Raw genomic sequence first — 15,700 nt, 5'->3', positions numbered from 1 at the left:
ACAGGTCGTGTGCTTGCAAGCCACGTCCCTGTGCTGGCTTCATACATTTGTAATGAAATCGTCGCCCGCACTCTCGAGTCCTAATTAGACGTTCTATTTTGCCACGACTCGTCTCCAAAGGGTGCCTTTACTGCAGAAAATCGCTCGGGATTTGACAAGCGGATTCTGTTTCTGTCAGAGAACTCAACGTAAATGAATACTATTTGCTCAAACTGGCGTTATCTAGTTCTTTAATTAAATTACTTTCTTTAATTTAAGTGGTCTTAGGTTATGAAATTAGCGCCTGTAACTTTTTGATAGCAATAATGATCTATTGTGCCGTAATAGCAATATACATTATATTGCATAGACTTTATACATTTTATAGTAATTATCGATTAGTAAAGCATCGATACATTGAACGATGGAGAGATCAAGATTTCAGTTGCTGAATGCCAAAGAATTAAATTTACTAATATTGTAAATGCAAAAGTTTAGATGGATGCGTTTTACACTTTGTAGCCTAAACGGCCGAACGGATCTAGATGAAATTTGACGTAGATGTAGAACATAGTTTGGAAGAACAAATAGCTGGCTTTTGTTTTGTTTTTAATTCCACGCCCCGCAATCAAAAGCTAGTATATACATAATTTATTTTTTTATGGCTAAATAGGTGTGCCAGTGTCAACCAATGTTTTAACTATACGGTTTAGAAGTCAAGTAATTTGTCAGTATTTTTTTATCATACCTGATGAAGAAACTTCAAGACGAAAGCGAAGACTGAGATAACTGAAGATCAGTCTTTAGAACAAAAACTTATCAAAGAGAAGGAAAGGGATATGATGATTACAGAAACTTCTAGAGAAAACAACTTTTTAAAGTAAAAATGACGATGGATATTATAAGGAGTAAATCTTAAACCTAACCTTATTTTAAAAACCATTCTAGATTTGTTTTTGGACGATTCGTTTGTATAATTTGATTTTAAAATTCCCTTTTTTTATCTTAATTTTCTACTTTAGGTAAGGAATTTTTACATTTGAAGACGCAATCATTCTTGTTCCGTCCGAAAGGTTTTTATTACATGGTATGCCTTAAAAGTGAATACGAATGACAAACCATAAATGGTTGATATTTATAATATACGTATAAAGAACTTAATATATAGCGAGTTTGAATGTCTAAGCTAATCCATTACCATGTTTGGAACATATATTAAATGTAAAAAAGTTAACGTCTCCACAAATAAGACATTGAAAATTTAAAAAATATCCACACTTAAGATTAAACTTAAAGTATCTAAATATTTAAATGATATTCCGATAACATCTATAATAATATTACAAAGAGGAAAGATTTTTTTATGTATTGAGACAACTCAAAAACTACTGGGCAGATTTCAATGAATAGCTATGCTGTTATTTTTTGACCGACTTCCCAAAAGAAGGAGGTACTCAATTCGTCTGTATGTTTTTTTTTTTATGTGTGTTACGGCATAACTGACATCAAAGTAGTAATAATTGTACAATATAGACATAACAGTTACAATAAGGTAGGTTTACTATTTTCAAGTATTTATTTCGTTACTTTTTAGTGTACTGTTTTTTTGAGAATATTTTGTTTTGTTTTTAGTGTATTTTGTTTGGAAGTCGGTTTTGTTTTTTTGTTAAAAAGTTTATTTTTTAATTTCGCGCGGACGAATTCGCGAGCAACAGGTAGTTTTTAATAAAGAAATTATTACTTATTTTGCTTGTTTATTTTTTAATTTGTCTTTATAAAGATAGAAATCGTTATCTTTTTTTAAACTAATTGGGATAATCTCTATCATATTATCATACTGATATTATAAATGCGAAAGTTTAGATGGATGGATGTTTGTTAGAGTTTGTAGCTAAAATCACTGAACGAATTTCGATGAAATATTGGTATAGATGTAGAGGATAGTCTGGAAGAACACATAGGCTACTCACTTTTGTTTTTTTAAATCACACGCGGACGGAATCGCGGGCGAAAATTTGTCCATATTTATCTTATTAGAACTTGTATTCACAACTGGGTATATGCAAACAAAACTGACTGTATCAGACTGTGTGTAGCTGCCCTTATTGATTTGCGTTCCATCGGAAGGCCAATTAAAGTGTCAAACTTTATACTGTTTGTAACAAGCTGAAATCAACCTTATCCGTTAGGATTTAGAGTCGTAGTTATGTGCACGTTAAAAGTTTGTACAATGGCATATCTGTTCCCGTATTCTCGAGCCAATCAGATGATTATTGACTTGCGTTGTTGTCTCGTTGTTGGACGTATCAGTGAAAATCTGAGCCACGTTTTTGCCTTCGATTTGGAATAGAAACAAACTTTTAATCTTTTGTTAAACACTATTTGTAAAGAGTACACAGTCTTCTAACTTGTAAAGAGATTATCTGCTAAACTAAGGGCTATGCTTAGTGCAGATTTATTATTAAATCTGTACTCGGAGTGGCAGTATCTATATCAACATTTAATTGTCCTTTGCGTTAAAAATAAATTAAAAACGTCAAAGAGTAAACGATGAAAGAATCTTTGAAACTGCATTGAAAGAATTGTTTTTTTAATATAAAACACGTATAAAGGTATGTCTACATAAATTCAATTTTTCGACAAAATATTGATTTAATATCGTTACAACACGTTATGAATGTAACATGAGGTAATTTTCGCGTTAGCTGCATTCAAGATACAAAATAAAAAAGTTCGTACAAAAACATAACCCAAATTATCATAAGATAACAAATTCTACCAAACCTAGGGTTCAAAAGAAAAATAATTAGTAACTAAACCTTGATCAGTGTAATCAGAAACATGCAGCTGGGTTTACAAGATAGAAGGGGGTCTCATGTTTATGTGCATATTAAAACTGCAGTGGTAACCAACAGTTACCATCACAAAAATTTTAATCACGAGGTAAATATGTCTTGATGTAACTGAACCTAATATGTATCGTATTTAAAACTTCTTTTGTTTTTATAAAGGTGTACACATAAGGTGTACAAAATTAAAGCAACTTAATCAATTTCAAGATCAAATCTTTTAAATTGTCCTGTCTAAAAATTGACAACCCTATACAATTTTTCGAGACACTTTGGAATATCATCACGTACACATACCTTGCCTTATCCATACGCGTCACTCCATATTGCCGAAACAACAATTGCATCTCAGTCAAATGTTTTTTCTCAGCCTGACTTCGAGTCGGTGCAAGTTTTTGTGCTCGCAATTTCCTCGATAACTGGAACGAAAAAGTCAACATCGATCCGTTAATTTATTTCGACTTTTATTGTGCAGACCTTTTTAAAGGAATTTAGATCGTAAATATTTATTATTATTAAAATTCTTCATAAATTATTACATACAGATAGTTTCATAGAAATAAAAATAAATAAATCTATCTAATTTTGAGCATCAAAATAAAATAAAACCTCTAACGACAATATGGAGCTGAGCGTCCTATACGTTAGCAATTTGCAGAATTCCCAGAACGTAATAGCTAAAAATTGTCACGCAATATGCCTACAATGGATTTTAATTTGAATTTTAACAATATAATGTTAAAGTTCATTTTATCATAACCAACAAAATGTTTAACCCATTTGCCAATAATTATGTTTACATTACTAGAATAAAATAATAACCATTAATGAATATCTATACTAATATTATAAAGAGGAAAGATTTGTATTTTTGTATGTTTTCAAATAACTCAAAAACAGATAGACCGATTTCAAAAATTCTTTCACAGTTAAAAAGCTATGTTATCAGTGAGTAACATAGGCTATGTTTTTATTCCACGCGGGCTATGTCGCGAGAAACAGCTAGTAATTTTATAACCTAAAAATATCACAACTGTTTGAAAGTTACGGGTAAACAACGAGCCAGAATTCCTAGAAAGCTATCAGTTAAATTTTTCGACGAACATCAAAGTAATCAAAAACGAACGGATGCTCTAATCGACTTGTAATAACAATTATTATTGTTTTCTAAACAGCAATTCTACAAACAAAGGAACTTTGGTATAATCTTGAATTTGAATTTAAAAGAAAGATTGTACATTTAAGAGTTAGCCAAATATTTGCTAATCTTGTCCTTTAGGTATTTCCCGTTGGACCGTTCAATGGGCCAATGGGAAACACAGCTTACTCGACTTAAATCTTTGTTTTTTGCACCTGCTGCTATTGCTGAATCAGCAATCTTCGTTCCTTAATCCTTGGGTTGCTATTGTTGCTAAGTAAAGTATAACTTAGATCTATGTATATCCTTAAGTAATTTGCTGATAACTTTAGGGAAATATTATTCAACCATAATGTAAACATCAAACAATCAAATTAATCACGTACCATGATTGTTCCGAGTGGGACCCGGTCGTAAGCATCACGGTTTCCGCTCACTTCCCGCTGTTTGACGACCCTACAAATATACATTACGGTGTCCACATGTTTACTATTATCATAAAAAAATATGTTGCAACTAGTACCCTCAAATAATAATGTAGAATAGAAGAGGTAGATATGTTCAGTAGAAAGCTCTTCACAAATGTACAAAGATAAAGGTAAATATATATTTATCATTTACATAAAAATATTAGCATGTTCCTACAAAAGAAACGCTTGTAAGTAATTGAATTCCCCTGCAAATTTCATATATTGGCATTAGCAAAAGAGGGAAAGAAGAGCTAAAATCTCATAAAAATGACTCAGAAAACAAACTGTCCGGATAAGTAATAACAACATGTTCAGCCTACTTACCACATTACATCTTATTAATGATGTTTGCTCATTGAATTATTATTTATTACAAATTACAACAAGCGTGTCCAACTTGGCTCGTCCGCGTCCTGTCATAGATAATTTAGTGATAACAGAGTTTACTCTGACCCCAAACTTCGACCCCATGATATTACATTAGGATTTTGTCATTTGAACGGTGGTGTGCGAAAGAAACGCCTGTCGAAATGGTGTGCTAAAATTTTTACCACAAAATGAATTTGTGCGTGTTTTTCGTGTGTTTGTGCATAATTAGTGCTGTACACGGATCAGGAAGTATGTTTATTTTATGAATTTATTTCTTAGAATATCATATTTATGTTTTTTAATCTGAGGGTATCTATAAAACTGTAATTATTCGGATTTAAATTAATGAATAGTTAAATCCTTGTTAATGTAACACTTTAGTTAAATTTAAAAGCAAATCATAATCCAGCATGATTTATCCGAAAAATCTTTTAATATTTTCCGTCAAGGGAAAATTAGACAAGTTTTAAGAAAATTAATAAATAAGATATGATAATTCTTGTATTAAAGTGTTTGATAAGAACCTGAAGCTGAGGAATCTTACGTATAAATATAAAAATAGTTTATGAACAAGTAGTAATTTTTAAAAACGAAATATTGATAACGTAGGTACCTTATCATGTTAGACATGGTCTTGAGAGGTCAGAGAGCGATTTTATTCTTATTCCACATGGCTTATTGTTACACAATATTATACAAACTAAACATTAACGAATAAAAATGTGCTTTTATGTTATATCATTATAATAACATCATGGTATTTTTTTTTAATAACTTGGCATAATTTGTATGTTACATATTTATTTATTTATTCATTAAATACATGAAATAATTATTTCATTTTATAAAACACTCCCAAGAACACCAACATGTTGAAAAACATCAGAAATGTACATAATATCAATATGAATGTTACAGTTACATACTGACTTTTAAAACATGAATTTCACTATATTTATAATCAAAAGTTTATACAAGAGCTATATAAATTACGGCGTTTTAAACTTAAAACTGTAATGGAATTCGTCAATGAAATTAAAACATAGGAATGTGAAAATATAAAGAGACATCAACAAAACGGAAGATATAAATTACTATAATGTATAGTACTATAATGTATTGTATTTTCTTTTATTATTTTTAATATGTATTATATATTTTGTATTACAAAAAACTAACAAGTTATTGTTTCCTGGACTATCCTAACTGCTCATAACCTTATCAGTTTATTTACAAGCTGTTTACCATTTAAGCGGACTTTTAGTACGATCTTCGGTCTAATTAGTGGTTGCATATTTATCTAAATAGGCCAGTTCTACTCTAACAAGAAAATAACTTTATTTTAGGCACTGCTTGTTTGGTAATTGAATAGATGGATTTAGTTATTTTTGGTTGTATTTGCGTTTTATAGTAAACAATAGGGGATAACCATTTTAAAGACTTCCCATTTACATTTATATTTGAACTACTTTGGGTTTTTAATTCAACACGGTCAGTCTCGACTGGCAACACTGTCAAATTGACAATTGGCAACATTAGGAGTCGTTTGACTTTGACAACTATTTGTTTGTAAATAAATTACATGTTCAATTAATTAAATGCTGAATTTTCCTAAAACGTAATCATCTCATCAAGTTTTTAAAAATGCAGTCTTAATAAAACTGACTTATGAAATTAATTTTCAGATTCTTTGAAAGATCCATATATTTGTGGACCACCTTCGTGTGCGGGTAATTATTTTTAATTTTATCAAAATTGTATTAATTTTCTACCCTATAGTTTAAACTAAAGATAAAGTAAAACAAGTTATAAATATTATATATTCTCAGTATCGGAGTGAAAAATTAACGAAAAAATTTTTTCTAGCATCGGAGAAGTTCAAATATCTTGCACAAACAGTATATTATTACAATTATAATGTAAATGTGGAGACATATTTTGCTGGGTCCAGTAACAACCGTTCAACATTAGATGTTACAGCAGAAGTAAGTATCGACTTTAAAACTTTTTAAAAAATAAAGATTATACCTTTCTGTTTCATTATGCTTCAAAAGTAACTACAAGATATTATGTTGATTTAAATGCCGATTATATTATTTACAGGTAAAAGTACAATTTATAACACCCTGTGAAGGTCTCCTACAGCTGCAGAAGATCACATTAACTGATCAAGATGAAAATTATGCTGTTGAAAGATCTGAGAAGTTCATACAGGCTGTGTCACAATTCGATCTCAGGTAGTAAAATTTCCTTAAACATAGCAATTATAAACTTTTGCCTACAACTCCATTTGCTTGGAATTAAAAAAAAAACAAAAGTAAGTAGCCTATGTGTTCTTCCAGGCTATCCTCTACATCTGTGCCAAATCTCATCAAGATCTGTTCAGCCATTTATGCTACAAATTCTAACAAAAATCCATCCATCCAAACTTTTGCATTTATAATATTAGGGACATTAGTAAGATTAAATAGCATAAATAGAATTAACCGTTACCATGCAATATGATTTATATGATTTTCAATTATTATGTTAATTGTTTCCATGCGGCTACAGAAACAAGACTTTTTCCAATAAAATAGTGGTATTGCCCGCTTTAACATCTTAGCACGAATGGGCCGGCACGCCCGGTGTAATACCACGACCACACAGAAGATAGGCGTGACATGGAAGCAATTCCGTGTTTCGTCTGATGAGTGAGGTGCCGGAGGCCTAATTTAAGTCCCTTTCTCTTTACCACCCTTTTCTTATAAGGGGAGGTTGGGAGGAGGAAGTGGATTTGACGGTGGAGGAGATGCGTAGGAAGAGGAGATATTCTCTTCATGTGTGTCTCCTCCTCTGTTGGATAAGGGTAAGAAACGCATCTGCAAATGCAAATGTCTATGGGCAGCAGTCGATTCGCTATTTTGGCAGATTCAGGTGACCGCTTGCTCGTTTGCCACCGTATGTTATAAAAAAAAAACTTTTATAATTTTCTGTTGTAGATTTGCATTCCATGATGGTGTCATATCAGAAATATGTCCCAATCTGTTGGAAGAAGATTGGGTTCTTAACTTCAAAAGAGCCATTTTATCTCTCTTCCAAAATAGTATGAAGAGATTTGATATAAACTTCAATGGATTTGAGGTATGAAAATTTAATCAATCTTTATTTAAACTGATCACCTGTTAACTTGATTTTAATAAATAAAATAAGAGAAATAATAAATATATAACAATCTGTTGCCTATATAAATATATAAAAAAAATACTGTATCCCTCGGGAACCTGACAATTTTCAGAAATAAACCATATCTCATTCTTACTCCAGATTTTGTTTTATGTCTGTGCCAAATTTCTATAAGACATTTGGAACTGGTTCACAACTATCAAGTCAACATGTAAAAACAAAATTAAGGTATCCAATGAGAAGCATCTAGTATCTAAAGTAGTGTGTGTTCCAGACTAACTACATTGTTAAATTTTATTAAGATTTCTTTAAAAACATCCATCCAAAGTCTGCATTTATAATAATCATCAACTTGCCCTTATCCCTTATAAAGGGTTGGCAAAGTATGTGCTGCTCTTCCATACATTTCTATCAGCTGTCAGCATTTTTAATATTAGTATGATTTTCCTTCCAGCAAGACATCCACGGCACATGCAATGTGGAGTACACAGTTAGGGGTCAGGAGAATACCAGCTTGATATTGGTGAAGAAGAGGGATTTAGCACTCTGCACAGATAGATATAAATACATGTCTATACTACAGACTGTCCGATATGACTTCCAAAGTGTAAGTTTATGTTTAGTTCAATTTGTTAATATTTAGAAATCTTTTTGTTTATGTTCTTTAAGTTTTTGAGTCTTTTCAAGGTTAATTAGAAAAATTGTGGAGTATCCAAATAACTGTCAATTGTTTTTTTGTACATTTAAGTAATGTATAGACAAGGCCGTGAACAAAATTTTATCTTCCAGTACTTTCTTTGAAATGTACTATATTAGTTGTCAAGTTTAGTGCTACCTTATGTATTGACTATTATATAACATTTCACAAAATTAGCTTCAATCTTTTATTATACAGTAAATGTTAAGCAATCTCTAAAAATGTAAACATTCAAATATTATCCTAATAATATTCAAAACAGTTATGTTATAGAAAAATTAAAAATTCCCAGCCTTATAAATAAACAAGATAATGAAATATTCAGCAGTGGACGACCTAACGCTGTTAATGAATGAAATATTAGTAGAAATTCTTACTTATACTCGGTTTATTCCCATGTTAATTTTATAACGCGTTTATTTGTAAGGTTATATGTCTTTTAAGTATTCAAGTATCTATCTTGTTTGAATCTCTTAAATTTAAACCTTAATGAAGGATCTTCCATGACTGAGTAGCAGTAATATTGATTCGTTTGTTATTTTATTTTTTCTTTATTAAATTTCAGAAATTTCAAACATGGCCAGTTTTAAAATCAGAGAGCAAATGTCGTATTTCAATTGATCATAATATTTATAAATCAGTCAACTGCCGAGAGAGACATCTCTTTGAACCATTCTCCGGAAGGAATTCTGGTGCAATGTCCACTGTTATACAAGATCTAGTATTGATTAAAGAATTAAATCGAACTGATATAGAAATAATGGAATCTCAACCTAAAGGTTAGTGGAATAACGTTTATATTACCTTATGTTATTAAAACTTTTAAAACAATTGCTAAATGTCTATGCGGACGAATAATTAAGTTGTTAGAAAGAGTCATTAGATTGATTTTTATTTCATAGTATAAACTACCATGTATTAGTATAAGTATTTAGTATGCAGAAATACTAGCTGTTCCCGTGCGGCTTCATCTGCGTAAAATTTTATTGTTTACATTTGTCAAATTCTTGAAAATTGATTACAAATGTCAAAATACAAATTACCGTACCATGGTAATCTTGATTCCTTGATGTTGGCAGCAACTTTTGGTCTCTTTCCCACGTTAGGGTTTTTATCCAAAATATTTACCCCATAAGTTTAATGGCGTTAAAAAATATAGCTTAAAGCGTGACGCAAGTGTAGGGCTTTTCATAAAAAAAGAATTATTAAAAAATATGCTGTAATTGCTGAGATCCTACGATACAAAGTAGTGTGTGTTTCCGTTTTATTACATTATAATCATTATGATTATGATGTGTGTATTTTTGGATGCAGTTTTCGGCAATAAATTGCTTTGGTTATATATTTTGTGTAATTTATTCGACTTATAAATTTTTTAAAAGAAAACATGTGGATTTATTGATTTTTATTTACAGCTTGGTCGGTGATACAGAAACGTTCAAATATACTCCATCACCATGTACCAAATAACAGAGGTGATACAGGGGAACTGAGGTCTGCGAGAGATGTACTAAAAATGCTCTGTTTGTGAGTTATTTGTTAGATATTTCGACACAAATAACTTCCTTTAAAATATAGACGGACGGCCATATTAAAATCTTTTAAGAATACAGAATACATCAAAAATAGTTAATAAGCTAATATTTATTTAGACTTTTAATTTTTAATGTCAATATTTTTAGTAATATGGGACATTTAATGTGGGATTTTTCATTCATATTAATTCAATTTCAATTCATACAAATTTATGATTTCATATAAGGCTAGGAACATATTGCATTTCTTCTGACAAAAAAATTTATCACCGATTACAATTTTTTCTATATAAAATTATCATTAGTAATGTAAATGTAAATTACAAGTACCCAATAAGACAGCAGTTGGTTGTGTTTATGCAGTGATTACATTTTTTTTAATTCCTATTAGTGTTAGGAATAAAATTAGTACCGTGCTGTAGAGTTGGCGCAAGTCTAGATTATCGGCATAAACGTCACGTCCCTAGCTGACAGCTGTCAATGTCACTAGAAGTATGGATAGATTGGCGCGCAACCTGGGTCTGGACGAGAAGTATTGCTCTGAGTTTAAAGCGACAGTATCAATTAAATAAGTTGAATAAAATTAGTTATCTTTGGTTAATTCAGAGGAATTAATTCAATGCGTAGAAAAAGTTCAAGCGACTGTAACTTTTAAAATTAAACATTTTTTAAATTTAGTTGTCAATAGGTGTCATTAAATAATATTTAAATTGTTTTATATTATAACTAGCTGTTCCCGTGCGGCTTCATCCGCATGAAATTATGAAAATTTTATTTATTGTTTACATTTGTCAAATTATAATAGCAAATGTCAAAATGACATGACATGACAAACCTTAGCAATCTTTCTTTCTTTATGTTGGCAGCAACTTATGGTCTCTTTCCGACATTAAGGTTTTTATCCAAAATATTTACACCCTAGGTTTAATGGCGTGAAAATATATAGCCTAAAGCGTGACGTAAGTGTAGGGCTTTTTATTAGAAAAAGAATATTCAAAAATATGCTGTAATTGCTGACATCTTACGCTACAAAGAAGTGTGTGTTTACGCTTTATTATAATAGTGTAATATTATGTACTAAACTTGATAACTGATGTTACCTGTCAGAGAAATTACCGGTGAAAATTTCTTTACTATCCCTAATTTAGGTATACACTAAATGTCTTTGTCTTCAAAGATTAGGAGGTTTTCTTTACGTTAGTATATTTTGTGTATTAGAGTGAAAGAGACGGGCGAGGCTGCGTCCAGCGTGGATGAGAACATGGACAGCGGGTCGGTAGTGGGGCTGTGGGGGCGGCTGGTGCGCGCCGCGCGCTCGCTGCACCACCCCGCGCTGGCGCAGCTGCTGGCGCGCGCGCCCGCCATCTGCCCGGCCGCTGCGTCAGTATACTGCGCTATTCTGTTACACTACACACTTCTCTTGTAACTTAAAAACTTCCTCAGTGATGATTTCTCATTTAAATATGTAACTGAAGTAACAAAGGCAGCTTTTCTTTTACTAATGTATTTATTGTCTCTTTTGTATAGAAATTAAAGTATAAACTAGTGTTTGACCACGATCCCACCTGTTAAGTTGTGGCGGTTTTTGTTAATAAACGTTCTTAATAATGTTACAGGTTCAAAATAAAAGTGTTACATTTCTGTGTTTAATGAAATTTGAAATTATATATTGATTCAAAGTACAATTCACTAGCTGTAGCTTGCGACTTTGTCTGTGTGGAAATAAATTAAAATCAACTGGTAATTATAAATGTTACAAAGCGATAATTTAGCTCTCTAATGTCAAATATTCAGTCTAGTCGTTTTTGACTTGAGATAAATTCAAATCTTTTCTGATAATACAGTAGCTTTCGCACGCGACTCCGCCCGCGTGCTTTACATCTATATTAGAATTCATCAAAATCCGTTCAGCAGTTTAAGTCACACACTAACAAACATCCATCCAAACTTTTGCATTTATAATGATATAGATATATATCGTAATTTAAGGTGTTTTAAATGTTTTATTAATAGTAAACATATATTGGACGCGTTGCCGTACATCGCGAGCGCGGGCTCGGTGGAGCTGATCAAAGACAAGGTGATACATGAAGATGTTGATAAGGAGACAAGACATGAATGGCTCATGTCCATGGCTATGATACCCAGGTTAGGTTATCAATTTAAAAATTGTATTCTATTGTTTATATTTGTCAAATTCTCAACTACATGTCAAAAGTCAAATGAACAAGGCCTTTGATTTTGGATACCAATTACCATGGCAATCTTGCTTCCTTTATGTTGGCAGCTTGTAGTTTTTGTCCCTTTCCCACATTAGAGTTTTTTAGAATTTATGTACCCCCTAAGTGTGATAGTGTGAAAATATATAGCCTAAAGCGTGTCGTAAGTATAGGGTTTTTTATTAAAGAAAGAATTATTCAAAAATATGCTATAATTGCTGACATTTTAGGCAACAAAGAAGTGTGTGTTAACGCTTTGTTATATTAGTATAGATAGATATGGATACAGTAACTGAGAATATAAAAATACCAACCTAAATATGCTTTAATCTTGTACAAAATTCGATTTTTTTTCCGCAATTCGACGAAGATTTTTAATCTATTTCCTTCAAATGTTTTACATGTTTGTATATTTGCAGGCCTAGAATAGAAATGTTAAAGAGCATGTTGGAATTACTACAGAAAGAGAAGAATGATAAAATCGTCAGTTTTACTGTTTCCTCTATGCTCCACTCTTACTGCAGGCACAGCGGGAAATCATGTAAGTATCGTTTTTATATATTTTTACTTGTTATAATTTTTTTTTGTGTTGATATGTATGGTCCGATTTATGTAATTTATTTTTTAATAATTATATTACATTTAATAACTAGCTGTTGCTTGCGACTTTGTTCACAAAAATTCAAAACTATATCCTATGTTACTCAGCGATAACGTAGCTTTTTAATGGTGAAAGAGTTTTTGAAATCGTCCCAGTAGTTTTTGAGTTACTTCAGTACATACAAAAATACAAATCTTTCCTCTTAATAATATTACATCAATATAGTAAAATAAAAAGGTCTTTTCAATATTTTGTTTTTCTGTGAAATTGTAAATGTAAATAATATAAATATAAGTATATTTATGTACTTACATAGAAAAATTAACCTCAACAAATTGTTTGTTACAATGTAGTTATGCACCTGTTGGCTAATTTATCTGTTTTGTGTATACTTGTTCTATTTTCCTATGTAATTGTGTGATTAAATTAGCTGTTGTGTATACTTATATGAATAAATAAATAAATAAATAAATATCTATTAAAATGTTATTTCCAGTGCAAGAATGTTGCGAAGAAGAAATTCCAAAGCAAATATTAGAAGAGTTTCAAAATATAGTTATGGAAGTAATTGGAAAAGGACTACAAAATGCGACCCGCAATGATAGGAACAAGGTAACCTGAAATTAAATATTCGTCCCCCAACAAATAAAAATAGTATAAAACATAACCTATGTTACTTACTGATAATGTTGACTTTTTAATAGTGAAAGAATTTTTAAAATCAGCCCAGAAGTTTTTGCGTTAGGGATTTTTATAAAAGAAAGAATTATTTAAAAATATGCTGTGATTACTGGCATCTATACTATTATAATAAAGCGTAAACACACACTTCTTTGTTGCCTAAGATGTCAGCAAATTTTAGAATAAATATCTTTATAATAAAAAGCCCTACACTTACGTCACGCTTTATGCTATATATTTTAACACCATTAAACTTAGGAGGTAAATATTTTGGATAAAAACCCTAATGTGGGATAGAGAACATAAGTTGCTGCCAACATCAAGAAAGCAAAATTGCCATGCTTTGTCTTCATGTCATTTTGACATTTGCAATTGAATTTGACAAATATAATCAATAAAACAATTTTCATTATTTCATGCGAATGAAGTCGCACGGGAACAGCTAGTATATTAATATAGATGAAGAGGATAGTATAATATATCTAATACGAGCTGTTGCTCTCGACTTCGTCCCCGTAGTATAAGAAAACATACGAACTATATAAATTACAAAAAGCTACGTATCCCTCGGGAACCGGACATTTCTCGGGAATGAACCTCATCCCATGTGTACTCCAGACTTTGTTCTATATCTGTGCCAAATTTCAATAAGATATATTGAACCGTTGCAGAATTATCGAGTAAACATTAAAAACCTAAATTAATGAATCCCACGGGAACCGTAACTTATCCCGGGATAAAAAGTAGCCTATGTGTTCTTCCAGACTATGCTCTAAACCTGTGCCAAATTTCATGGAGATCCGTTCAGCCGTTTAGGCTACAAACTCTAACAAACATCCATCCATCCATCTGAACTTTCGCATTTATAATATTAGTAAGAAGTAAGATTTGTTCTATATCAGTCAATATTGTTTATTCAGATGACGTACGCGATCAAATCTCTCGGCAACATCGGAGGTTTCAAGTCCGAGTTCGCGGATGTGTTGCTGAATGTGATCGGCGACGCCATGCTGCCGGTGCCGCTGCGGCTCGTCGCTATAGATGCGTTTAGAAGAACTCCCTGTACGGAGACGAGGTGAGCGATATCAACTATATATATATATACATATAAAATTGGTGTGTCTGTAATGTCAAAAGAATAATTCTAGGTTTCTGGAAGATGATATATTTTCGTTGCTGATAACGAAAATCGCATTTAAATTTTTTTGTCTGTTTGTCTGTCTATCTGTCTGCAAGTCGCATTTGTTTCGCATAATCTCGGAAATGGCTGGGCCGATTTCGACTGCACTCTCACTAAAGGGTAGCTGACAGATAGGCTTTTTTATCTTAATACTAGATTTCGCTCGCGACTCCGTCCGCGAGGAATAAAAAAAACAAAAGTGAATAGCCTATGTGTTCTACCAGACTATCCTCTACATCTGTACCAATGATCGAAATCGGTTCAGCAGTTTAGGCTACAAACTCTAACAAACATCCATCTAAACTTTCGCATTTATATTAGTATGACTAGTCTACATATGAAACTAGCTGTTGTCTCTTCGTCCTTGTCAAATTAATAAACATAGCCTATGTTACTCACTGATAGTGTATCTTTATAATGGTGAAAGAATGTTTGAAATCGGTTCAATAAATTTTGACTTATTTCAATACATACAAAAATACAAATCTTTCCTCTTTATAATCTTATAGATTGAAGTGTATGTATGTTATATCAAGGTTATATCTAGATTTCAAATTCAATTTAGTTATCAGCAAGGGAAATACTTCCCTAAATATGGATTTTTTTTGATATTACAAACAGACACTACAGTTCTGTTATATGTATAGATCTAATACTAAATCTTACTTCTTACTAATATTATAAATGCGAAAGTTTAGATGGATGTTTGTTAGAGTTTGTAGCCAAAACGACAAAACAGATTTCGATGAAATTTGGCATAGACGTAAATGATAGTCTGGAAGAACACATAGGCTACTTTTGCTTCTTTAATGCCACC

General features: G+C 31.5%; 1 protein-coding gene across 1 annotated transcript in view; it reads left to right on the top strand.

The window, feature by feature from the left end:
• The first annotated feature begins 4,832 nt into the window (after nt 1–4,832).
• The window catches only part of LOC106103192, a 60,602-nt gene continuing 49,734 nt past the window's right edge, over nt 4,833–15,700 (top strand). The window contains exons 1-13 of the mRNA XM_013282880.1: nt 4,833–5,054; nt 6,491–6,535; nt 6,672–6,790; nt 6,909–7,042; nt 7,787–7,928; nt 8,425–8,577; nt 9,233–9,446; nt 10,083–10,194; nt 11,421–11,582; nt 12,216–12,350; nt 12,841–12,962; nt 13,519–13,634; nt 14,624–14,778. Coding sequence (XP_013138334.1) covers nt 4,994–5,054; nt 6,491–6,535; nt 6,672–6,790; nt 6,909–7,042; nt 7,787–7,928; nt 8,425–8,577; nt 9,233–9,446; nt 10,083–10,194; nt 11,421–11,582; nt 12,216–12,350; nt 12,841–12,962; nt 13,519–13,634; nt 14,624–14,778 — 1,670 coding nt within the window. The 5' untranslated portion in view covers nt 4,833–4,993. The remainder of the gene's footprint in view (nt 5,055–6,490; nt 6,536–6,671; nt 6,791–6,908; nt 7,043–7,786; nt 7,929–8,424; nt 8,578–9,232; nt 9,447–10,082; nt 10,195–11,420; nt 11,583–12,215; nt 12,351–12,840; nt 12,963–13,518; nt 13,635–14,623; nt 14,779–15,700) is intronic.

This window comes from Papilio polytes, unplaced genomic scaffold (assembly GCF_000836215.1).
Source record: "Papilio polytes unplaced genomic scaffold, Ppol_1.0 DF823835.1, whole genome shotgun sequence".
NCBI lineage: Eukaryota > Metazoa > Arthropoda > Insecta > Lepidoptera > Papilionidae > Papilio > Papilio polytes.
Note: the sequence above shows the minus strand (reverse complement) of the source record. Positions and strands in the feature narration are given on the sequence as shown.